The sequence below is a fragment of the Petaurus breviceps genome, unplaced genomic scaffold (genome assembly GCF_028583685.1).
Source record: "Petaurus breviceps papuanus isolate PSGF00001 unplaced genomic scaffold, PetGlider_PUasm1.0 208, whole genome shotgun sequence".
NCBI classification, from domain to species: Eukaryota; Metazoa; Chordata; class Mammalia; order Diprotodontia; family Petauridae; genus Petaurus; species Petaurus breviceps.
In genome coordinates this window covers 11,635,161-11,659,926 of record NW_027185852.1, presented here as the reverse complement: position 1 = coordinate 11,659,926, position 24,766 = coordinate 11,635,161, and the positions used below count along the sequence as shown (strand labels likewise).

The 24,766-nt window shown below is 43.8% G+C and overlaps 1 protein-coding gene across 1 annotated transcript in view; it reads left to right on the top strand.

Moving 5' to 3' along the window:
- LOC138165268 (inactive tyrosine-protein kinase transmembrane receptor ROR1) overlaps positions 1-24,766 on the top strand; it is a 372,832-nt gene that overhangs the window by 246,031 nt on the left and 102,035 nt on the right. Inside the window, exons 3-4 of the mRNA XM_069093412.1 lie at positions 13,329-13,616; positions 14,894-14,924. Of these exons, the coding sequence (XP_068949513.1) occupies positions 13,329-13,616; positions 14,894-14,924 (319 nt within the window). The remainder of the gene's footprint in view (positions 1-13,328; positions 13,617-14,893; positions 14,925-24,766) is intronic.

Genomic DNA, 24,766 nt, shown 5'->3' with positions numbered 1-24,766 from the left:
CATTGTTGTATCCCAGCTGTCTACCATAATGCCTGGCTCAGAATAGGCCCTTAATAAAGACTAGTGAATTTGTTGATTGGCTCCATGGCCTTGGGCAACCGACATGGTCTTTCAAACTCCTTGGCTATTCCTTAAGACTATAAGTAAAACTATAAGTTTTATATATATAGTCTATAAGTTGTAAAGCAGGTGCCCTCCTGTCTTGGAAGACCAATCAATCCGCATTTCTTACACCCTGTCTTGTTCCAGGTGCCGTGCTGATCCATCGTGGGTCTGGTCCTAAAAGCTCTTAGTAAGTCTTCTCCAGTGGACACTGACTGGTCCACTGCTCTGCTCCTTGGCACTGTCTAGGTCTCCCCCTGAAATCTCTGGTTGGGAAGTGGATTTATTTGTTGAAAGCAGAAGAAATATGGCTCTCATGTTCATGCACAATTAGCACTTTCATTTTCTTTCATCGTAAATCACCCTTTTCCTATCAGTCCCCGGGATTCAGACTCTGTTAACAGGGCCCGGCAGGGAGCAAAGACAGCATATTAACTCCACTTTGTTTGCAAGTTTTCTTAGGCACACTACATTAGCCGCCCGTGTTTGCTTTCCCACTGGCAGAGAGCACGTTCCTTGTTGAGAAATTGATGTTTCGTGAAGGTCTTGTTTGTGAATGATGGAGCTGCCGATATGGACTGATGGATGGGAGAGGGGCAGGGAGACGGAAGGGAAAGTCTCCCAGCTGGCATAGACATGGAGCTTTCCAGCTTTCTAAGAGGGGTCCTCTTCTCTTGGTCCCTTGTCTCTTCTACCCAAGCCCCTCCCCATCAGGTGGTGGCCAAGTCTTGGCTGGCCCTGTTGTTTATGCCAGGTAACAACAGAGAGCTGCCTCTTCCTGGCTTCCCCAGCTATCTCTGTTTCTTTGAAAGATTGATAGAACAGAGGGTCAGGGGACGTGTTTTATTGTAAGTTTCTGTTCCAAATTTCCTGACATTTTCTGTAAAAAATAGGCCTTTAAAAGGCAGAAATAGGACTAATAGGAACCAGATCGTGAAGTGATTGTATGTCATAATGTCAAAAATAACTGCTTTTACTTGACTTCATGGCATTAATCTTGAAGCACATAGCTCAGAGAAGCTGCTTAATGGGCTGACTTGGGGTCCCCAACCAGACCAGCCACTAACAGAGGGGCCCCCAAACTGATGGCCAAGTCCCTGGATGGTTATCAGGGCTTTGGTTTATGGCCTGCTGGGGATATTTGTTGATGAGTTCCAAGTCACTTTTCTTCAAAAATAAACTTCGTCAGAAAAAGGGCGGGACTAGGGGAGGGAACTGGGGGTTCCAGCATGAGCTTAGAATATAGAGGCCAACTAGGGAGAGGCTTCATTTCCCCTGCTCAGCTTAGTGGTGGCAGAAATTTCCTGAGGAACGTCCAGAAGGGTGAAAGATTATAGCTCAAATGAAAGGCAGGGTAGAAATGAAAATGCTTGAGGGGAGAGCAGATTTAAGTCCCCGTCTATGCTCTGTGCTCTCCCTGTGATCTTGGACAAGTTACTGGGCTCTCCGGGCCTCAGTTTCCTCACTTGTAAAATGATGAAGTTGGATCAGATGACCACGACATTCCCAGCGCCAAATCTACGGTTTATAAGGCACAGAACTACTTCACACATGCATCCCCCGCCTCGGCTACATTATTTATTTGTAGTCTTCTTGGGAGCATCACCTTACTTCTCCTGGACTCAGTTTCCCTGTCTGTAAAACAGAGTAGGAAGGGGATGGAATAGATCATCTCTAAGGTTTTCTGCTGTTCTGAGTAAGGTTCTATAGTCTTTCCTCATAGTCTTCATGTTAAGACTCTTTTCTGTGCTAACATTCCACGTGCTAAATATCACTCTAGCTCTGATGTTCTCTGCTGGCCCCATCATTTGGTCCTTCCAACTCCAACTCTCTGTGTTCTAAGGCTCCTCTCAGTTCTCAATTTCTATGCTCTAAATCTCCTAACATAATGTGATTAGGCTCCTCTCAGTGCTAACATTCCATGTTCTAAGTTCCCTTCCAATGTTCTCTAAGGCCCTTATAAGCTCTAAGATTCTACATTCTAAGGTTCCTTCCAGTTCTACATTCTATGTTCTAAGGTCCTTCTCAACTCTAACATTTGGAGTTCTACAATTTCTTCCAGTTCCAACATTTTGTGTCCTAAGGACCCTTTCAGCTCTACTATTTTGTGTTCTAAGTGGCATCCCACTTCTCATAGTTGAGTGCTAAGGTCCTTCTACATCTGACGTTCTGTGTTCTAAGCTCCCTTCCAACTCGCAAATTCTGTTGTAAGCTGCCTTCCAGAACTCTCTGTAACATATTAACTGTCAGATTCAAAGAAAGAGAATTAGCCTTAGTTACACCTTCAGAAAGCAGAGGAGTGTCTGACTACCAAGAGGTGAAGGCATGAGCTGATTTACCTTGAAGAAAAGGTTTTTGTGAAAGAAAAGTGAAATGGGCTCCATCAAAGGGCTATTTTCAACTGGTCCTGGTCCTGGGACACAGGGCTTGTCATTACATAATGAGTGTGAATGTGGGTGTGTGATGGCAACCTTGTCTCATGTCACTGAACAGTCTGGGATCATTGAACACTGGTGTGAGTGAAACACTCCAAAGCCTAGTCCCAGGCATCTGCTTCTTGACTGATAGACAGTTGAGTTTGGGAGAGTAGAGTGGACCAATGAGATGGAACCAGAGAAGCCCAGCAGAAGAGGTCACCGAATTGCATGAGTGGACAGGTACTTGAGGAGAAGAGATTTTTCTCCTCTGGAGCTGTGTGGGATCTGAGTTCTGTGTGGGATCTGAGTTCTGTGTGGGATCTGCATTCTGTGCAGGTGGTTCTGCTGCCTAGAACAGTTCTGAGGTCTGGCAATGGAGGAAATGTCTCTGGATTGACCAGGCTCTGAGATAATGTATTTTAAGTATTGTTTCAACCCAAAGGTGCTCTGTAAATGGCAGCTATGGTCATTAGCAGCAGTGTCATCATTATTAGACTGAAACAAGGCTTTTGGTAAATGCCTGGCCCTGATGTATTTCTGCATTTGCATATTTTCTTTTCCCTTATAAATGAATTTAATGGCCTTCGATCTCATTTGCGGAGGCATTCTCCCCTGTGGAACATAATGTACTCTGTCCACACCTAATCCTATGGGATTCTCGTCCTGTTTTTCTACAGATTCTCCATAAAGGCATCTTCAGTGTGTCCCTTGACTTTCTCTAGACTTCCATTCAAAGCCCTGGGCCAAAGGCAGGGTGCCCTGGATCCATTCCACGGAGGGGCTGATGTCTTGGAAGCTGACATCAGTCAGCAAGGACTGAGTTCTTCATGCATTCCAAGAAGTGGAATGATCTGCCCAAAGTCACACATGGAATACAGAACAGAGCAGGATGGTACAGTGGCTAGGGTTCCAGACTTGGAGTTAGAAAGATTTGGGTTCAGATCACACCTCAGACACTTACTAGTTGTGTGACTTTGGGCAAGTCACTTTACTTCTCTGTTTCCTCAGTTTCCCCATTTGTAAAGTGGGAGAGTTGGATCCTGTTATTCAGTGGTTCATATTTTGATTCTTTTGAATCCTAGCTGCGTAATACTAGACAACTGCCAATCCCCCCCATCCCAATTCAGTGCATTCAATCCAGTTGTTGTCATCCAGTCATCTAAGTCATGTCCGACTCTTCATGACCCCATTTTGAGGTTTTCTTGGCAAAGATACTAGAGGGGTTTGCCATCTCCTTCTCCAATTCATTTTACAGATATGGAAACTGAGGGAATCAGGATGAAGTGACTTACCCAGGGTCAGACAGCTGGGAAGTGTCTAAGACCAGATTCGAACTCACAGAAATGAGTCCAATTCCAAGCCATGTGCTGTGTCCACTGTGCCACCTAGCAGTCCTTCATTAAATCCAGTAAAGATGAAATTATTACCTACAAGAGAAATAGTGTGGTGAAATGGATAGAAAGCTGACCAGAGAGCCAGGAAGACCTGTGTTCAAATCCTGCCTCCAATGTGTATAGAGGTGACATAACCATGAATATGCCATTTAATCTCTTGGTGCCCCAGGGAACTCTGTTATAACTAGAAGCTCCTGGAGTTCATGTTTATGCGCATCGGAGCAAGAGTCCTCTTTCCTGTTGGAACATGGACAGGGACTGTTTCTCCATTTCTTTGTATCTTTACTGCTTAGCACAGTTCCTGGCAAACAGTAAGTGCTTAATAAGTGCATGCTGACCATTCCACATGCAGGCTATGACACTGTAAGCATGGTGCTTTCTGATTTTACAGAACTATTCTAATTGTTTTTGTTGCTATTGTCACTCTCATTTCTGGTATGGCATTTCAGTGATGGGCCTTCGCTCTGTATGTTCCTGCTTCCTTAACTTGAGTCTTGATTGTTGTACCCAGGAAAATAAAGCTACCAGGAATAGGAGATTTTCAGATGTCACTTGTCCTCCCAAGGACCCACAGTATTTTTATTTCTCCAAAAGAGACAATTCCTAATTTTCGAGAAAGCTGAGGCCCAATCATCCTCCGACTACAAGGAGTATTCTGGGCGAAGAAGTCTGGACGTCCATTTCCAAGGATAGCGAGTCTTGGTTTTCTCCTCTGTTAAATGAGAAGCCTGGAATAGATACACTCCAAGGCCCCTTCTGGCTCTCAGCTTCCATATTCTGAGTGTAAGGGGTGAGGGTTTTCACCACAGCTAATGTAATTCCAGAAGCCTAGACAGCTCAACTGAATTAATCAATCCAAAGGGTAACCTAGATGTGAGCAAGTCCCTTCTCAGTTTCAGAGGAAGTAAGGACTTTGATCACTGGGTAAAGACAAATCAGGCTACCCAGGAAATGTCTTATGACTGACTGAAATAATCAGACACACTCCTGCAGCTATCTGTAGAGCTTTTGGACTCATGCTTTCTGTAACCAGCCAGTCTAGGAGTATAGGAGTTCTAGCCAAGGCCCTGAAGGGAAACATTTTTTGGGAGGAGAGAGTCTTTTTGTCTTTTCTCCCTGCTCCCTGGAAACCCTATCAGTTTGAAAGAGTCCTCAGAGGTCCCAAAATCAAATGGGAGCAATAACAGTGACTTCTGGAGTGGAAGTGGTTGACAAGAAAGGAAATTCTTGCAGACACATATGGAAATGGAAAGACGTGTACCTAAGAATGCTGATAGCTGAAGAGTATGAGGCTCGTCTTGGTAGAGAGAAGTGCCAGCTAAGGACTCTAGAAAGGCCTAGTGCATGGCTACACTCAGGGAAACTCCACAAGGACTCAAAGAAGGGAGAAAAAGATTCCCAGGGTTAGAACTTGAGATGTATCTGTTTGCCACGCACCTTCCCTACACATGGGTCTCACTGCCTTTATGATTTAAATTTGTTCTCCCCCAGAACCTTGCATGGTCAGGAGAATAGTGTGCCCACAGTTTAGGGGCAATGTTTTATGCCAATTGTACTTACTGTAGCACTATAGTAAATGACCCTTTTCTGAAAGCTAATGGACACAACTGGCTGATAATGAATGGTAAACACACAGATGGGGGCTTATGAACAATAGTTGAAACTCATCCCCTGATAGTTATCTCTAGAAATCTGATAGGAAAAATAGTTGCCCTCTGGGGGTGCCTATCTGTAAGACGGAGTGCCCAGTTGGCGGAGTAGCACTTCATACGATTACTTCTAATTCTAAGATTCTATATACTAAAGCTCCTTCCAGTTCCAAGGTCTTTTCCAATACTTTATGTTCCAGGTTCTGCATTCTAACATTTTCTGTTCTAAGATCCCTCCTAACTCTAACATTCTATCTCAGCATCCCTCTTATCACTAATTTATCTTCCAAGATCCTTGCCAGTTCTGATATTCTAAGGACCAAGATCCCTTCTGTCCTTAACATTTTATCTCTCAAGGGCTCTTCTAATTCTCGCATTACAAATTCCAGCATTCTTTCCAGGTTTAACATCTTTCTGTTCTGTGTTCTAATATTATTTTTAAAATTAAATCATTTAGAATAAAATTTTCAAAAATTCACCATGTAGTTGAAGGGCAATGCAGTTCTATCTGATTCACCAGAGTTTACTTTCTGGGGAAAACAAAAACAAAATTATAGTCTGTCAACCCTTCAACCTCCCCACTCTCTCCAACCTCCCCACCATACCCATCAGAGATTCGAGTCAGAAAAGTGAACAGAACCTAAAACCGTGCTACCAAGATGTGACTTTATGGAAAGGAAGATGGCGTCACCAACCCGTGTGGTTCCAGGAAGCATAAAAGCTCCTTGGCCAGGACGACAAGCTTTTATTTTGGAAGCCTCTGGGGGTTTCACTGAACGTCATGAAACCCTGAAGGCTTTATGATTACTGGGCCAGTCAACTGCTTAACAGAGTGAAAATACTCAGATTTCTCCGTTAAAGGTCTAAGAGCTGTCCCTCCTCCTTCTTCATCATCTTCTTTGCAGGGTCTCCTTACCCAGGCATCATAGGGCATGACCATTCCCATTCCCTAATGCAGAATCAGCCAAAGGCTTCACTATTAAGGACGTGTAATTTTTAAATATGATGCGGCGTCCGTCTCCCATTCATGCTATTGAAATCCCAGAGATGACTGATGATGTGTTCAGTTTGTTTTGGCAATGGGCCAGGAGCAGAAATGTATTTCAGGCTTGACTTTCCAGATACTATCTCCAGTCATTTAAGAGTTCATTATAGGGCCCCCCCTCTGCCTGCCCTAGCATTAAGGGTCTGTCAGCATTTCTCTCAGGCTTTATAACTCAGCCATAAAAAAATAATAGTAATAAAAACCAAAATCATGGCCACCTTGGCTAGGATAAGGCATTGGCCACGTCAGGCTAAGCCTGGGAGAACACGATTTCATGATTTTGATTATGGAACAGCTTGGAAAAGAGCATGGACCAGGATGAGAGACCCGGTTTTGAGTTCAGGTTTGCCACATTTTCAAGTTCTTCACAGGGTTGCCCCTTCCATCTTTCTGTTTGCTTTCCTATTGTATTTATTTTTGGTTTTCAACATTCATCTCCATAAGTCTTAAATTTCCTCCCCCTCCCTCCCCAAGATGGCACGCAATCTGATATGGGATCTGCACATACATTCCTATTAAACATATTTTCACATTCTGTTTGCTATTTCTTATGTACAATAATGACTCTCCCATCTCCGTGCCTTTGCACTGGCTGTTTCCCCGTGCCTGGAATACTCCCCCTTCTCACAGAGTCCTTGCATCCCTCAGTACTCAAGGAAAAGGCCACCTTCTATAGGCCGTTCCCAATCGCCCCAGCTGCTGATGCCTTCCCCTCTAAGGTTTCCTTCCATCCACTCTGTGTGTATCTAATATATGGTTGTTGGGGTAAGTGTCGTCTCCCCTATTAGCATATAAGCTTCTTGAGGACAGGGACCCATTATGCAGTGCCTAGCACAGTGCCTGACATAAGCCTTTAATAAATACTAGATATTGCTAGATTACTAGAGGTTTGTGGTATCTGAAATGCAGTAGGATGTACTAGACAGAGTCTAGAGTTTACTACGGGGGAGTGTGGGGGTGAATCACTTCCCTTCTCTGGGACTCACATTTCCTCTTCTGTAGAGGGGCCTCTGAATTTTGTTGCAGCACTAATGTTATAGGTGTTTTAGCACCTTTTTTTTTTTCTAAAACCCTATGGTCCACTTTCAAATACAGGGGCTCTCATATAGAGTTGCCTTGACCAACATCACAAATGCAAAGAAAACAAACAGCGATGAAATGTCCAGAGTATGTAGAACCATGTGCTAGGCTCCTGGAGATGTTGGATGAGATGATGTAGGTCTGCCCTCAAAGTGGTTACAGTCAGATGGGGGAGAAGATGCAAACCAAGAGAACTCTGGTACACAAGAAGAGGTGATACGCACATTGGAGAGACAGAAGCAAAGTTCTCTGTGATCCCCAAGAGGAAGAGAGGCTCAGGGTGGGTAGGAATTCACCAGACAAAGCCAAAGAGGGAGGACTGGGGACGCCCTGTGTGGTGTAGGCCTCCCATCATTAATCTATTATAACCAAACTGCCTGAACATCACAAAGCAGGGGGTTCCACTGTGGAATCCTCAGTACCTGAAACTCCACCTTGGTGCTATTTGTTTGAATGACTGAAATGCAAACTTCAGAATCTCAGATTTTAGAAGGACTCTCTGAGGCCATCCAGACCTACTCAAGCCACAGCAAAGACACCTTCTACAATACACTAATATCCATCATCACTTGTAGGTGTCCACTGAGTATTAGCTGTCTGAGAGGCAGCTGGTCTGGAAGAGAGCTAGGAAGATCCGAGCTTCAGTCCTGCTTCTGAAACATAGTAGCTTTGTGACCCAGGTCAAGTCACTTAACCTCTCCATGCCCCAGCTCTCTCTCTAAGACAATAAAAAGAGATTCTGACCTGCTTTGGCGGAGGGAGTTTCTTCACCTGGGAATTCCTTATACCGATGAAGTCACAGGCCTGTTTCTAGCCCATGGAGTTTACTTGTCTAGCTACATGTTGGTTTCTCCCATAGAATTCTCAACACCCAGTCTATTCATGTCTGCCCATCATATGTGACTCTTTTCCATGGCCTCCCATAAGTTTGTCACAGGTGGTCCATCCAATGTGTGAAAGCCTGTCTCAGTGTATAAGGAAAAGGAAAACCCTTCTGCCAGCTAGAGCTCTCCCAAAGTGAAATGGGCTGCCCTGGGAGGCTGTAGTGACTTTTCCAAGCAATGACTTGATGGTGCTCATGAAACAAGGTCATAGATCATTATATTTAGTGCTGAAGAGACCTCGGAGATCCTCTTGGACAACCCATCCAGTTCTACAGATGAGGAAATGATGGTTTTGTAAAGAATTCTCACTGGGATCCTGGATGACCTAGCTGACCTCCAAGAGTCTGTCTAGTGTAGATGCCTGCACGATTCCATGAAGATCAGTGTGGATGCTGGGCTCTCCTCATCCCATTAAGGTATCTGCCAAGTGCCATGGAGTGAGCGGGCAGCCGCATGGCTTTTGCCCATTTGTGCGGGCACGGGATTAAAGCTGTTATGTCAGATCTCGCCCTGTGGTTATTCAGAAGTCCCATGCCATTAGCCTGATTTTTATTGAACGCAGCTCATGGCCCCAGCTCAAGAATGTGCAAGCTGACTTAGATTATGCTCGGCATTGACTTCATTAAGATAAAAATATTTCCTGAGATAGTGAGTCAGAAGTATTTACAGTGAAGGGGCAGAAAGAGACTTCAGGTTGATGGTGTGAACAGAATGTTCTCTCTGAGTCAATTGGGATGACCTAAGTACATCTGGCAGGGCTCATTTCTGCTTAGCTAAGCATTTTATTTCATGGTGGAGGCCCCCCCTTTTTCTTAAAAGGATGCATCGTGTCTGGAGGCCAAGATATTAGCATGTGCCTCCTTGGATACCTGGGCCGGAGATCTGAGTTCTAATTGTGGCTCGCTCCTTGTCAGTCTTGCCAGCTTGGTGGAAAGCCGAGCAGAGGAAAGTGGAGGGGGAGGTGTTAACCTTTAACCTTCACTTCCTTCATATTTTAGTTTCTATGCTTGTCAAAAGAGGAATCCTGGTTGCCCCCACCCAGGGGAGCAGAAGGGAGAGCTCTTTGGAAATTAAATCATGAATATTGGGAGGAATTTGTACATGAAAAATGCTATGTAATCTACAGAGTGTTCCGAAATTACATGGTTATAAGTTCACATCATCCCTCATGGACTCAGTGGGCAGATTATTCCTCCTAAATTATGGCCCCCAGATTGCGCCACAAGTTCCAGATGTGGTCTGCGCAGGGCAAAGGATGACAGCGCTGTCCCTGGCCCACTGGCTTCAGGAGTCATAGCAGACTGGAAGCTCCACGTGGTTTAGAATGATAGCAGCTCACATTTCTTTACCATTTCATTATTTGCAAAGCACTTTTATGTGGTAGCTCATTTGGCCATTATAACAGTGCTGAAGGTAGGCTTATTGTTTCCATTTTACACATGAGAAAGCTGAATCTGAGAAGAGCAGTTAAGTGACTTGACTAAGGTCACCCAACTAGTAAGTGTCTGGGGTTGGATTTGAACCCAGGTTTTGCTGACTTCCAAGCCCACATATCTGCTATACCACAGAACTTCCTCTTCTTCAATTCTTAATGTTAGCAATGTTATGTGACAACCTAAATGAGTGAGTGAATGGATAAATAAATTGAGAAAGGAAGGGAGGGAAGGAGGGAGGAAGGGAAGGAAGGAAGGAAGGAAGGAAGGAAGGAAGGAAGGAAGGAAGGAAGGAAGGAAGGAAGGAAGGAAGGAAGGAAGGAAGGAAGGAAGGAAGGAAGAAGAGTGAGTTCACTTGGGTTGTTTTAAGAGAGGCAGGCCAAGCATCTAGGAATAGGGGGAGGAGAGTCCCTCTGTTTTGCCCTGATCATACCCTATCTGGAGACTTGTACTTGGTTCTAAAGGAGGATGTTGACAAATTGGAGAACCTTCAGAGAAAAGTCACCATGATAATGAGAACCTGAGTCTACACTATGTGAGGATTTGATGAAGGGTCGGAGAAGACCAAATGAGATCTTTCTTTAGGGGTTTTAAAGGTGGTCTCATGGAATAGGGATTACACTTGCTCTATTTAACCCCAGAAGGCGTAGAAATTGCAGAAGTAAACTGAGGCTTGATGTTAAGAAAACATGCTCAACAATTTGAGTGTTCCCAAGTGGTCAGTTTCTGGAAGTCATGGGCTCCTCCTCATTGAAGGTCTTCCAGAAGTGGTTGGATGAAACCCACCGAGAATATTGTAGAAGGGACTCCCTGTTTGTGTGGCTTCAGTGTGGTTTCGGCAAGGTAGCTATTAGTGGTCCTTCCAGCTCTGAAATTTGGTGACTCTGGAATCTGCTGTGGTGATGGAATGACGTGTGCTAGGTTGACCAATGTTTGGTCATCAAAGATGCTCATATGGGCTACCATTTGAAGCAGACCTGTGACTACATTGGTTTAAGGAATCCTCAATCGGGAAACTCCCTCTGGCAGTTCAAATTTGATCACTGCTTGTTGTCAGGATCTTAGGTCTTAGAGAATTGAGTCCAGCCCTGAAAGGTTAAGTGAATTGTCCAGGATTGCAGAGTTCATGTGTGCCAGTGGGAGGGCTTGAACACAGGTCTTCTTGGATCAAAGGCCAATTCTCTTTCCACTATTCTGTGCTCTCATGGAGCAGCATGTATAAATGAATTGGCTTCATGAACAAATCCGCTATCTGTCCATTTACCTGAGACTTATTTGGTGAATGTCTGGGAGTCCCACTAGGATTGATTAATTGCCTAGTGGACTCTGAGCATGATATACAGAGGAAGAAAAGAAAAGATGAGATACCAAGCCTCAGTTTACTAATCTGTAAAATCAAGGGGTGGGACTGGATAGCCTCTAAGCTGCCTTCTAGCTAATATTGTTACCTTGGACAAGTCACTTCACCCCTGTCTACCTCAGTCCCCCTCCTCATAAAATGGGGACCCAACAGCACCCAACATCACAAAATTGTTGTAAAGATTGAATGAGATACCATTTTTGTAAAACACTCTTAGACTCCACACGAGAAAACATTCCCCACCAGTTGGTTTTTCTGTCCATGGCATCGGCAGCCTGGGCATGGACTGAGCTCCCTGTCCCTGGAGCTCTTCTCAGAGATGTTAGAGAGCGATTCTTGTTGAAGGGTGGCTTGGTCTTGAGCTATTCTTGACTCCCTGTTACCTCCAAGCCTCCGTGATCCCATGCTCTGTATTCTAAAGAGAAGGGGAATCCTTGTCCACTGGACTCTGCCCAGCTTCATCCACCCAGAGCTTGCCCAGTCAAGGGCTTGTCATCCCACCCAATGGAGAAGCCACAAGTTGTAAACAAATTGGACCACTCTTCCTTATCAGATGAAAAGTCAAAACTGCATCTCCCCCCAAGAGTTCCCCTCCCCCTTGGGTCTTGCCTTTCCAGGAGGTACAAAGATTCAATTTAAATCTCATTTGTTCTGTCTGTAAACTGGTGCCTCCTACCAGCTACTTCCTGCATTTGCTTTGAAATACCTTTGTGAACTTGACATGGTCTTGGGTTTACAAAGGAATTTAACAGTCTCCCGAAGCTATTCCAGGTGCTCTCCTCCTGACTTTGGCCAAGCCTTTGAACCCTGGATTCTTACTTTCCTCCTCTATAAAATGAAGGTTTGGCCTGGGTCATCTCAAAGTCAGGGACTCATAAAATGATAGGGCTTAGAGAGTCCTCCACTTTGGCACAGGCTTTGAGGAGACAGGGACTGTCCCAGAGAAAGTAAGCCACAAACCAAACAAACCCTGGTGACCACACCCTGCTTGCCATAATAACCAGAGAGGGATGGGAGAAATCAGGCTCCAAGTCTCCTCTTCGGCTCCTAACACTTAAAGCCTTTTAGCTTAGAGGGAGTCATCTTGACATGGAATGAAGAACAGCGTCTTTGGAAGGCGAGGCTCTGAGTTCAAATTCTGATTCTCATACTTTCTCCAGATGTTACCTTGGACAATTCCTATAGCATCCCTGTAAAATGAGGGGACTGGACAGGATGACCACTGAGGTCTGCTCCACCTCCAAATCTATAAACCTAAAGACTGTTGTCTTTGTACCCCTGGCACATTCCAGATAGAGAGGAAGGGAAGGAGGAAGAGAGGCAGGAAGGGAGAGAGGAAAAATGGAAGAAAGGGAAAGAGAGTCCTTAAATTTATTTAGTAAATTAATTATTAAGGGGCGGCTAGGTGGCGCAGTGAATAAAGCACTGGCCCCAGAGTCAGGAGGACCCAAGTTCGGTTCCGGCCTCAGACGCTTAACACCCACACAAAAAAATTAGCTGTGTAACCTTGGGCAAGTTACTTAACCCCAATTGCCCTCCAAAACAAAAAGGCAAAAAAATTTATTATTAAATTTATTTAATTTCTTTTCTTGTTGCTTGTCATATTTCCTCCTTAACCTGGGAGCTTTGAGATGTGGCCATGATATCCCTGTAAGTTTTCTTTCTGGTTTCTCTTTCAGGTGGTGAACAGTGGATTTTTAAAATTTCCACTTAACTCTCTTGTTCTAGAACTTCAGGGCAATTTTCACGAACAATTTCTTGTAATATTTCATCAAGATCCTTTTTAAAAATTGTAATTTTTAGGTAGTCCCCTTAAGCTCCTCGAGCAAAGCAGAGACCTTGCAGAATTAGTACTCCCAAGTGCCCACTGAAAATGATGGGAGAATTTCTTCAAGCATGGGACAGGGCTTCAGGGTTCTGCACCCTTCTCACTATCTTCTTTTGTCTCCCTATTATCTTCTCAGATTCCTTCCTGACGCTGGATGAGCCCATGAATAACATCACCACATCTCTGGGCCAGACTGCTGAACTGCACTGCAAAGTCTCCGGAAACCCACCCCCAACCATCCGCTGGTTTAAAAACGATGCCCCCGTGGTCCAGGAGCCCCGCAGGATTTCCTTTCGAGCTACCAACTACGGCTCTCGCTTGCGGATACGAAACCTGGATACTACAGACACTGGTTACTTCCAATGTGTTGCAAGCAATGGCAAAAAAGTTGTGTCCAGCACTGGAGTTCTTTTTGTCAAGTTTGGTAAGGTGTCATCTTTTGCATCTGATTCTTTGATATCCAGCTGCCATCAATCAATAGACATATATTAAGTGCCTACTGGATACTGAGTACTTTGTATTCCAGGAGTGCAAAGGCAAGAGTAAAACAGTTCCTGCCACCAAGGAGAACACAAATTTATCAGGGAAGACAACCTGTATATATATGTACACACACACACATACATATATATATATATAATATAAAAATTGATGCAAGATTATTTTGTGGAGAGGGATTAGCAACTGAGGATCAATCAATAAACATTTATTAAGCACCTACTCAGTGCCAGGCCCTGTGCTAAGCTCTGGGGATACAAATGAGGCAAAAGATAGTCCTTTCCCTCAAGAAGCTTATAGTCTAATGGGGGAGACAGCATCAAAATAAAGATATACAAAGCAAGCTGTATATAGGATAGAGAGGATACAATTAATTTAGGGAAGGCAATGGAATTAAGAAGATGATCAGAAATGGCTTCCTAGAGAAGGACATGCTTTAACTCAATCTTAAAGACAACTAGATCAATTCTCCATACAAAAGAGCTTAAAAGAATGAAGGAGGGAGTGAATGAAAAGCTTAGAATGTGCCAGGTGCTTTCCAAAGCTCTGGGGATGTAGAGCTGAAAAGTCCTCAAGGACCTTACATTTGGATAGGGTATGATAACACATATAAGAGAGTTGTGGCCAAGGAGGGGTGTTTTGGTCAAGGAAGTCCCAGGGACAATGATTGGAGTTGTATGGCAATTGATTGGCATATCCTTTCCTAGAATGGTACCCTAAAGTGCTATATAAATGCTAGCTATCGTCATCATCATCATTAAGAACAATAATGGGAGCTCCCCTCCCCCCAACAAATAACTGACATTTAACCAGGAAGTATTGGTCAATAATTATGATATTTGATAGATTGACTTTAACGTTGGTGGAGGGCTAGAGTTGGGATTTGACTGGAATAGGTGCCCAAAGTCTCAAGTACTTCCAGTGGGCCACCTCTGACTCTTGAGATGATTCCCACTGTAATATCTCCGGTGTTGGCATTTCCTGTGCCATTCATCAGACCTGAGCTGTGTCTATGGAATCAACATTCTCACCTCCTGGGGCTTTGGATCATGGAATGGAAGGATCCATAAATCTTGGGACAATGAATAGTACTCAAGGGCAATTACTGGCTTTGATCCATAATGGATTGACCATGCCTCGCTATTGGGTGTCTGGCTAACTTAAGCTAAAATATTGCTTTTTTCTTTTTGTCTTTATTCCTAGGTCCCCCGCCCACAGCAAGCCCTGGAACATCGTAAGTACTTCATTATTTCCCGTTTCATTGCCTTCTTAAGTATGTGTCCTTCCTGCCTAGGACTTGCTGTCTAGGGTTCAAGGAACAAAACAAAACAAAACGAGTGTGCCTTCCTTCTAGATCTGGGAGCTCAAGTCCCAGCCAGATGTGTTTCTGTCTTCTGTATTTGCCGCCTGCCCTGATGGGAAACCACCATTATCAATAGATGACTGTCTCTTTGTCTCGAGAATTACTGTGATATGGCATCTGCATTTTCAAAGCCCAAAGCAATTCCAGTAGGCTAGTTGAAAAAGCTGTGTCTTTTGAGAAGAGATGGACAGTGAGGTTGGATGAGGTGCTGCTACCTCCCTGAAGACTTGGAAGTCCTCACACTGAACTGTGTGGCATAAGAACTGTTCTGTGAGGGTTTCTGTGGTCTGGCTTTGTCATTATCCTCTGTGGCAGTGGGGGTCATAGGGCAGCATTTATATCAGTCTTCATCGTTCCCTCTGTGATTGGTTCCCTCTACGAAATGGTTGTTAGGAGGATCAACTGAGATCACGTGTGTAAAGTGCTTTATAAACCTTAAGTCACTATTTAAATGTTAGTTGGGATGCGGAGGAAGAAGAGGAGCGGGAAGAGGGGGCGGGGTGCTGAGATGCAGAAAGCCCTACCACAAAAGTCTCCTCTGAGCTAGGAATGGCTCTGAGGGAAACCCTTGTTTCTCTGCAGTTCCTTCATTGTTTTCTCTGGCATGCATGTAGATTGTTATCGGCTGTTCTGGTTACCTCTCAGGAGACCCAGCTTCTTAATCTCAGGCTTCATTGTTCATGGTCTTGTCTTTCATTTACTCTGGCTTGATTGCTGGCTTTTCTATGAGAACAGCTGGGAGGTCACTGACTCCCCCAACAATTCCTTCTCCTGGTGGGCACAGGTGGGGCTTTAGAATATCCTTCCTGGGCAAGAGGCTACCCAGATTAGCTTGGGGTTATGTTCCTTCAGCACCCACTGGCCTAGGTAACTTGCTCTTGTCCTGGTCCTGAATCCTTTCTGTTCCTACCCAGTCACAAGGAGACCATAAGGCTTCCACCAGGAAGTGATGCCCTTCTGGGAACAGAAGAGATAAGAACCATATTCCCCAGAATAGCATCTAGGTTACTAATCTAAAAAGAAAAAGGCATACTCACAACATGGAGGACTGATAGGGTTGACCAATGGTTAGTTTTCCTTGGAATTACCTGCTCTATCTCATTCACTGGTCAAGTCTACAAATAAATCCAAAGCTAAATGGGAGAATGCAAGGTCATGAAGGACCAGCATGGAGGGTAAAACCTCTGCTGGGATTCAGGAAGATTCAGTTGCTTTCAGGTAGGAGGGACACTTTCTTGGAGGGTCACATGTCAAGGTGGGCAGGGTTTTAGAAAAACTCTACTGTAACAGTCCATCCCCCTCTTTGTTTCTGGCTACCTCTGGGGCAGCTAGCTATGAGGGCTCCAAAGTGCAAAGTTAAGGGTGTACTCTGGTCTTCTTTCTGTGTATACTTAAAATTCAAGATTGAATCTTGCCAGCAGAAATACTGACCTTCTGTTCTATTCAAGGATTCAAGGATTCAGTACCAAGGTCTTACAGGGTGGTAAACAGTGAACTTTGACCCAGAATAATGACAAGAATCTGGTAGTCAGATCCTCAATTGCAGGCAAATCAAGGTCAAAAATGAAAGCATCTACCAAGAATTTACAGTTATCCATTCCACATTGTGGGGGTTAGGGGTGTGGTGCCCCTGCAATCTGGAAAATCCACGTAAATTTTTTTGGCCCTCCCTTGGTACCAGAGAAGAAGTCTGCTTTTTTTTCCTTTTTCTTTTATGGGGTGTTTCCAGTACCTTACAGTAAAATCTGGGTTAAGTATTTGGTCATAGGGTATATATAGGTCAGTGTGATATCTCTAAATTTCTAGCCTTTGTGTGTCATCTCCTGGCTTTCATGTTCTTTTTGTAAACTTTAGCTTTTTATTTGCTTTAACTTTAAAAAAGAAATTGTATATATGTATGGCATTAGAAGTTCAAATATGTTGATATTATGCAATACTATACATGTATTTTATGCATAATGAGCTTCTAAGCTTTTTCTGTGCTGTTGGCTGGCCTTCATGTATCGTCCGGGACTTCAGCAAAACTCCAAAAGAATCCCCATTTAATTTCCTATGCTTACCCAGGATATGCCTCAATGGGGAAAGTCATGGTGTGGAAGGAATAACTGTATTGTTCTTTAAGCCAGTGTCCCCAAGACCCTTTTAGGACATCCACGATGTCAAAACTATGTTGGTAATAATACCAAAACATTTCCATTTGGAATATGGTCAATATTGATAGAGAGAATCCCCCCAAATAAAAATTCTTTGTGGAGGTCCTCAACAATTGTTAAGAGTATAGAAGGTCTGCAACTCAAAAACTGTTTAAATGAATGTTAAAAATTGTCTTTACATGTAATTGGGACCAAATAAAATATTACTTTTTAAAAAGAGCGTTGAAGGATGTTAATTAGATCACAATGTTTGGGAACCCCTACTTTAGTCTAGTATTTTTTTTTTGGTTTCCAATGTCATTTGGGTTTAACCTTGATAGTAATATGGTAACCTCATCTTTATGGTTTATACTTACTGGAAATGTCATTTACTTAAACTCAAATGCAGCTCTTCTGAGCATCAGGGACCTCATTTAGCTAGTGTCTAAGGAGGCATTCTAACTCGTGTTGTCCTGATTTTCAAGTTCTTTGCTAATATTCTGAAAAGAATTCACTGGAAATTATCTAGCCTCATTTCATTAAAAATAGCTGTGCCTACTGGGTGCATGGCCTTCTTAGGTCAAAATGGCTACCATGGTTAGGATGTGCTTGGACCAAGCCCAGCCCTGAATCAGGCCATGCAGCACTGACTCCATTTCCTGACGGAGGCCATTGGATTCCAACATGGGATATTTTAATGCTATTCTGTAAGTTCCCGGAGGTCCAGTGGAATTCCATTAATAAAACATGCAAGGAGTAAAAAATAAACATTGGCCCTTGGCCAAGCCTTTCTGATACTTCATCAGCCAGTTAATTGTAACAGTAGAAAGGGCTTTATAGTCACTCCATACTAATTGCATTTCTCAGTGCATGGGGAGAAAATACTGATTGGTCTTAAGGCAGGTCAGAAGTTTGGTCACCCTGCCTCCCTTCCTTAAAGCTAATCGCCTTTTTGGAATTGCTCACTGGATTGGTTGATAAGTGAAATCCTTTTGAAGTTTTAATTTAAACAAAGATTAAAACTTTTCTGAAAAATTATTCATGTTTAAAATGCCTTCCCACTCCTGTAAAATATTTGTTCCTGTTAATCCTTGCTTCAATTGCTGCTGATAATTTGGATCCCAGGTTGGATTTCTGTGGTTAAGTACCTAAATCCATAAGCTCCCAGACCTGGCCTGAGGCCAAGGGCTGGTGACGCCCTCCATGGCACGCCATGTTTGTGCCAGAGTCTTCTTACCCTGGAAACTCTCATTGACAAATTAGCTGACATCTGCCTTCCTGCTGGTGTTACACTTTGGTGAAGCCAATCTCAGTCAAGAATCAGTTAATCAATAGGGCACAAGTAGGTGGGATGCAGATGGGTGGCGCCATAGTGCACAGAGAGTGAGACCTGGAGTCAGGAAGACTTATCTTCCCAAGTTCAAATCTGACTTTAGACACTCACTAGCTGTGTGAACCTGGGCAAGTCACTGAACCCTGTTTGCCTCAGTTTCCTCATCTGTAAAATGAACTGGAGAAGAATATGGCAAACCACTCCTGTATCTTTGCCGAGAAAACCCCAAATGGGGTCATGGAGAGTCAGACACAACAAGTAGGTGGCACAGAGGATAAAGCATTGGTTCTGTAGTCAGGAAGACCTGAGTTCAAATCCATCCATAGAAGCTTCCTGGTTGTGTCACCCTGGGCAAGTCATCTGACTTCTCTCTGCATCAGTTTCTCCACTGTAAAAGGGGATAATAACAGCACCTCCTCCCAAGGTCGTTGTATCAGATCCGATCAGATCATACCAGTAAAGCACAATGCAGACCTTTGCAGTGCTATAGAGATATTAAACTATGACTAGTCATAAGCCCTGACTCCTGATCATTATGGAGCAAAAGCTGGGCTCTGTGCTGGAGACAGGGACCAAATGGAAAGCGCTCCTGCCCTTGGTGACTTAACGTTCTACTGGGGGAAGCCCATGGAGAGATGGAAGTGTCTAGTAAATCCATACACAGTGCATGCGAGGAATTGTTGGAAAGGTGTAGCAGCAAGCACCCCAGCATCCCCAGGGTGGCTGCTAGCACAGGTTCCTAGATCTGCTTTTCTAAAGGAAAGCAACTCAAAATGGGTTAACAATCTTGCTTTAATCAATCAAACATGTATCATTTACCTTGTTCAGGGGAAAAAGTCACCAACCCAAACTTCAGAGTATACAGACAGGTTACAAACAGAAGTTACAAGAAGACAGAGGAACATCTCAAGCAGACAGGCTTCCAGCTGTCTGACCATTACATCCATACCTAGTCACAGTTACCAGAGAGGGAAGCATCAGCATCTGGGTTTTCAAAGCCAGGGGTCTCAATGGCTGCCCAAGAGTCTCCTCTGGTCAAATCACACTACACTTCTCAAAGTGAGCCGCAGATCAAAGCCTCACATCTGGGTTTATTGTAACAACCCTCTTGACCCACTGTCTAATCACAAAGTATTTCCTAAAATCAAGCCTCCTGCCACAAGCTCCAGGTTCACTTAAACCTATCAAAGTGCCTAGGGGCAGGGAAGATATTAAATTTACATCCCCATAACAGAAGGCACCAGTAGAGGGGTGAAAGCCCCAAAAACTCCTGGAGGAGCTTGAGCTGAGCTTGAGGAATTCTAAAAGATGGCATTAAGGAGGGAACGAATTCTAGCAAAGGCACGGATGCTGGCTTTTCTGGGAGCAAAACCAAAAAGGTCAGTTTGGCCAGACCATAAAGTGGGTGAGGGGGAGTAATACAGAGCTTGGAATGCCAAACTTCGAATGCCATTTAGTACTTGATTCTGGAGGCAAGAGGGAGTTACAGGAGTTTACTGAGTAAGAGAGTAACATGGTCAGATCTGCACTTGAGAAAAATCACTTTGGTGCCTGAGCAGAGGATGGATTGGAGGGGGAAAGAGACGATTGGAGGGGGAAAGAGACTTGGGGCAGGCAAACGACCCTCCCCCACCCCCAGCGGCTATTGAAAAAGTCCAGGAGTGAGGTGATGAGGGTCTGCACCAGGGGTGGCCAAGGGGGGAGGGAGGGAAGCCAGTGATGTCATAGAATCTGTTGTAATGTCTTTGAATTTCCAGGCTGTGCTGTGACCCGAGAAGCTTATGAGAAATTGGGTCCCTACTAGTTGTGTAACCTCAGGTGAGAAACTTTCTCTCTCAGCCTCAGTTTCTACATTTGTAAAATCTCCCTTAACAGAACTGTTGTGAGAAAAATGCTATAGAAATCTGTGATTATTATCATTAATTAAAGTAAGTCTTACTGATGTTTGTGTTTGTGTAGGGGCACTATGATTTAGTGGATTAAATACAGTTTTTGGAGTCAGGAAGAACCAGGTCCAGTTCCTGCCTCAGACACTTACTTGCTGGTTGATCCTGGGCAGATCACTTAACTTCTAGGAGACTCATTTTCCTCACTTGTCAAATGGGTATAATATCACACGTAATGCTTGATCCCATTTTATCCTCCCAGTTTGCTGTTGTGCGGTTAAATGAGATCATGGAAATAAAGTATGTTGCAAATATTAAAGTCCTGTATACATGCCAGCTATTATTATATCAGAATCATCTCTAGATATACTTTCTTCCTCCCCCCCCCCAACTTCAATTGTGCCCTTCCTAGTTACAAAGAAAAATAGTGAAGAAAAAGAAGCATAGTGACTATGTCTAACCATGTATATCGTGTTCTACAACTGTGGACCCTCACCTGCCGATGGCGAGGTGGGGGAGGGCTTCACCGTTTGTTCTCTGCAATCATGGTGGTTTGTCACAATTATCCCCATGTTTGGGGTAGTTTTTATGTTTATCATCGTTCATTTAGTCATTTTGTCTATTATTCCTGTTTGCTTCACTTGGCATCAGTTTCTATAAATCCTTCCATTCTGCACTCCTCACCCATTACTTCTCATAGAGCAATAAAACTCTATTATAATCACATACTGCAGGTTTGGCAGTATGTCAGGCTCCCACTGATGGGGACCTTGTTGTTGTTGCTGCTGCTTCCTTGTGTTCAGTCACATCTGACTCTTCATGATCCCTTTGGGGGTTTTCTTGGCAGAGACACTGGAGTGGTTTGCCATTTTCTTCTCCAGTTCATGGAGATGGAGAAATGGAAGCAAACAGGTTAAGGGACTCGCCCAGGGTCACACAGCCAGTAAGATGTCTGAAGCTTCATTTAAACCCATGAAGATGAGTCTTCCTGATTCCAAGCCCAGTGCTCCATACCTGTACCATCTAGCTGAGGTAAACAGGGTTAAGTGATTTGCCCAGGGTCACATAGCTAGTTAATCGACCCATGATTATCCACTTTTCAGATTTTTGCTTTCACAAAAAAGTGATGCTATGATTATTTGGGTATATTCAGGGCTTTTATTTCTGTCATAAGCCCACCAGGGTCAGGGGGTATGAACAGTTTAATGATTTTTCTTGAATAATTCCAAATTGTTTTGGAGAGTGACTGGACTCATTCACAGCTCTACCAACAATATGTGGCTGTGCATTTCTTCCTCCAACACTCCCATCCAATGCTGACTGTTTCCACATTTTCTTATCTTTGATGAGTGAAGTGTGGGGCACTGGAAAGGCAGCCGTCCTCAGGGTCAGGAAGTCATGGCTTTGAATCCTCCTTCTAACACAGGAAGACTTAATGACTTTGGGTGAATTTCTTATCCTCAGTCCTGCAGGCAACTATCTAAGACTGAAAGTTGAAAAAAAGTTGTCATCAGGAGTTCCCCACCCTAATGAAATCATAGGTCTGGCCAAAAAAAATCGTTTTTGGGAATGTGATCGGTAACCTCTTATTGATTCACAACCTAAGTAGCCTGGGCAAGGCTTCATTCATTACCACGCTCCTCCCAGGTGTGAGACATTGTGAAATAAAAACAAACAAGACGTGTTTCTTGCCCTCTTGGAGCTGACAGTGCAGTGGGAGTGAGATTGTATCTTCCTACAAGTAGGGACCTTGTCTTATCTGCAGCCCCTAGCACAATGCTAAGTGCCCAAGAGGGGCTCAGTACCAATTTAATTGGCATTGATGGATCAGGATAGCTATCTAATGATTGCACAAGAAGGGCACACAACATAAAATCAGGTAAGAAGATATCACATCTCACTGAAAGAATCAAGGTAGACTTTGTGGAAGAAGTTTATTGAAGTTGGATCTTGAAGGTTCTCAACAATTTATCAAGAGATTCAACAGATTTTTCTAATTATAGTTTCACTGAATCTCAGAGTTTAAAAGGGACCTTCCAATTCACACCTCAACATCTTGTCCAACATCCACTGGAAGATATAGAATAAACAAACTAATGAATGAATGTAAGTTAAAAATAAATGAGTACATGCACATGTGTAAGTAGATAGTAAACTGTTACGTATGTCTACATATAATAGACGTATGTGGATATGTATACACACAATTATATATGTATGTATACATACACATGGGATGTATGTTCATGCATACACACATGCTTACAAATACAGACACATATATAATAATTTGTGAGGAGGGGCTCTGGTAGCTGGGGAGATCCAAAAAGATTTCAAATAGGAGTTGATACTTTCCCAGGGGGAGGAGGTGGGGAACAGAATAATCATTTGCATAGTGCCTACACTATGCAATTATAAATATTATTTCAATCAATTCTCATAACAACCTATGAAATAGGTGCTGTTATAACCCCCATTTTACACTTGAGGACACTGAAGCAAACAGAGTTTAAGTGACATGCCCAGGGTCATACAGCTAAGTAAGTGTCTGAGGCTGGATTTGAACTCAGGTCTTCCTGGTGCCATCTTGCTGCCTCCCTTGAGGCAACTCTTAGCTTTGAAGGGAACCTGGCATAGGAAGAGATAGAGAAGAAAATGGAAACAATCAAGGCAGGGAAATCAGTCTATGCAAAAGACTGAGATGGATGAGAGATGAGATGTTCCCAAGGGGCAGCAAGAAGTCCATTTAAGAAAATGTCAAGTGGAATAAAGTCAGATTAGCTTTGAAAGACAGGCTGGAGCCAAGGTCTGAAAGGCTTTAAATACCCAATAAAACTGCTCTAGGGAGCCACCAGGGCTTTCAGAGCCAGGATAGCCTGGCCAGACTGTGCCTTTGGACTATCAGAGTATTAGATGTGTAGACCTAGAGGATGGATTGGAGTGGGGAGGGACTGGGAGGCAGGAGGCCAGTTCAGAAGCTCTTACTGAAGTCCAGTTGGGAGGTGATGAAGACCCAAAGTAGGGCAGTTATTTAGAATTGAGTGGAGAGAAGGGTTGGGAGGTAAGGCAGATTGTGGGAGTAGAATCAGCAAGATTAATGGCAACTAATTAGAACTATGGGGGAGGGGAAATTATGAGCTGAGGGTTACTCCAAGGTCAATTCTCCAATGTGACTCCAAGAAAATGGTGGCTCAGAAGAACTTCTGGGGGTGTTCTTGATAGATAGAAGGAAGTCAGGAATAGGGATAAGTTTGGAGGTAATGATAATGCATCCTTTTTTGCACTCAGGGCAAAGAGTACACAAATATTTACCAGGACAAATTGTGCAAAATGTAGCTTTAAATCAACTTTCCAGGCTAAATTCCATTGCTTAACATGGAACTTTGCATATAGTAGGGGCTTAATAAATGTTTATTGACCAAATGAATTCAGTTGAGGGCTGAGGAACCTCTGGAATCCTACCTTCCCAAGAGAAAAGAAAAACCCAAGAATATTCCAAGGCTTCCTCAGGGATGATAGTAGGGGAAGCAGGGGCCAATGTGGGCCTGAGAGGAGGAGAATGGCCATAGCAGGAAGAAATGGGCCCCCTGGTACCGTCTACTTTCACTAATTAGTCTTTCTAACCAAGTGATAATGTGCAATAGAAACAGTCAGAGACACAGATTTTTGTGTCCTACCCATGCCCTAACCATTAGGCAACATAACCTCCTCTTAAACAGAACCAGCAATCTACTCTCCTCGTTCTCCTCTGTATGCCTTTGGCACCCTTTCCTCTATTGAAAGCTAGAGTAGCCAGCCGTATCTATGTCCTAGTTTCAGCGAAAGTGAAGAAGTGTAGTAGAGGTCTGCCTAAGCCCTCCAAAGGATGCCTTTTTTCCCCTGCTCTGCAATTCATGATAAACTCAAGAATGACTTTCAACACTTTGTGCTCAAGGGACAAAGCAGGGAAGATGGGGGTCCAGCCAGAGTTCTTCTAGTGAATGGGAGCGACAGGCCCTTCTCAGCCCCGTCACCCTGAGCCTGATCCCAGCAGCCTCAGAACCAGCAGCTGTGGGGAGTGGGAGGACCATGGAGGGAATGGGGTAAGATAAGATAAGGAGGATTTCCCAATCCCACTTGGGTTGGGTCTGGCAATCTCAAGGCTAGAAGAGCCAAATTCTCCTGTCCCTGGTCACCTTTCACACTCAACAAATCTTACATTATAGATGGGGAGCTGAAAGCTTTCAAGAATTCCAGTGGATCATTTACACAGTATTTATTATGTGTGTGTGGCACACATAAAGAGAGGGAGGGAGAGACAGACAGACAGACAGACAAAGAGAGAGAGAGAGAGAGAGAGAGAGAGAGAGAGAGAGAGAGAGA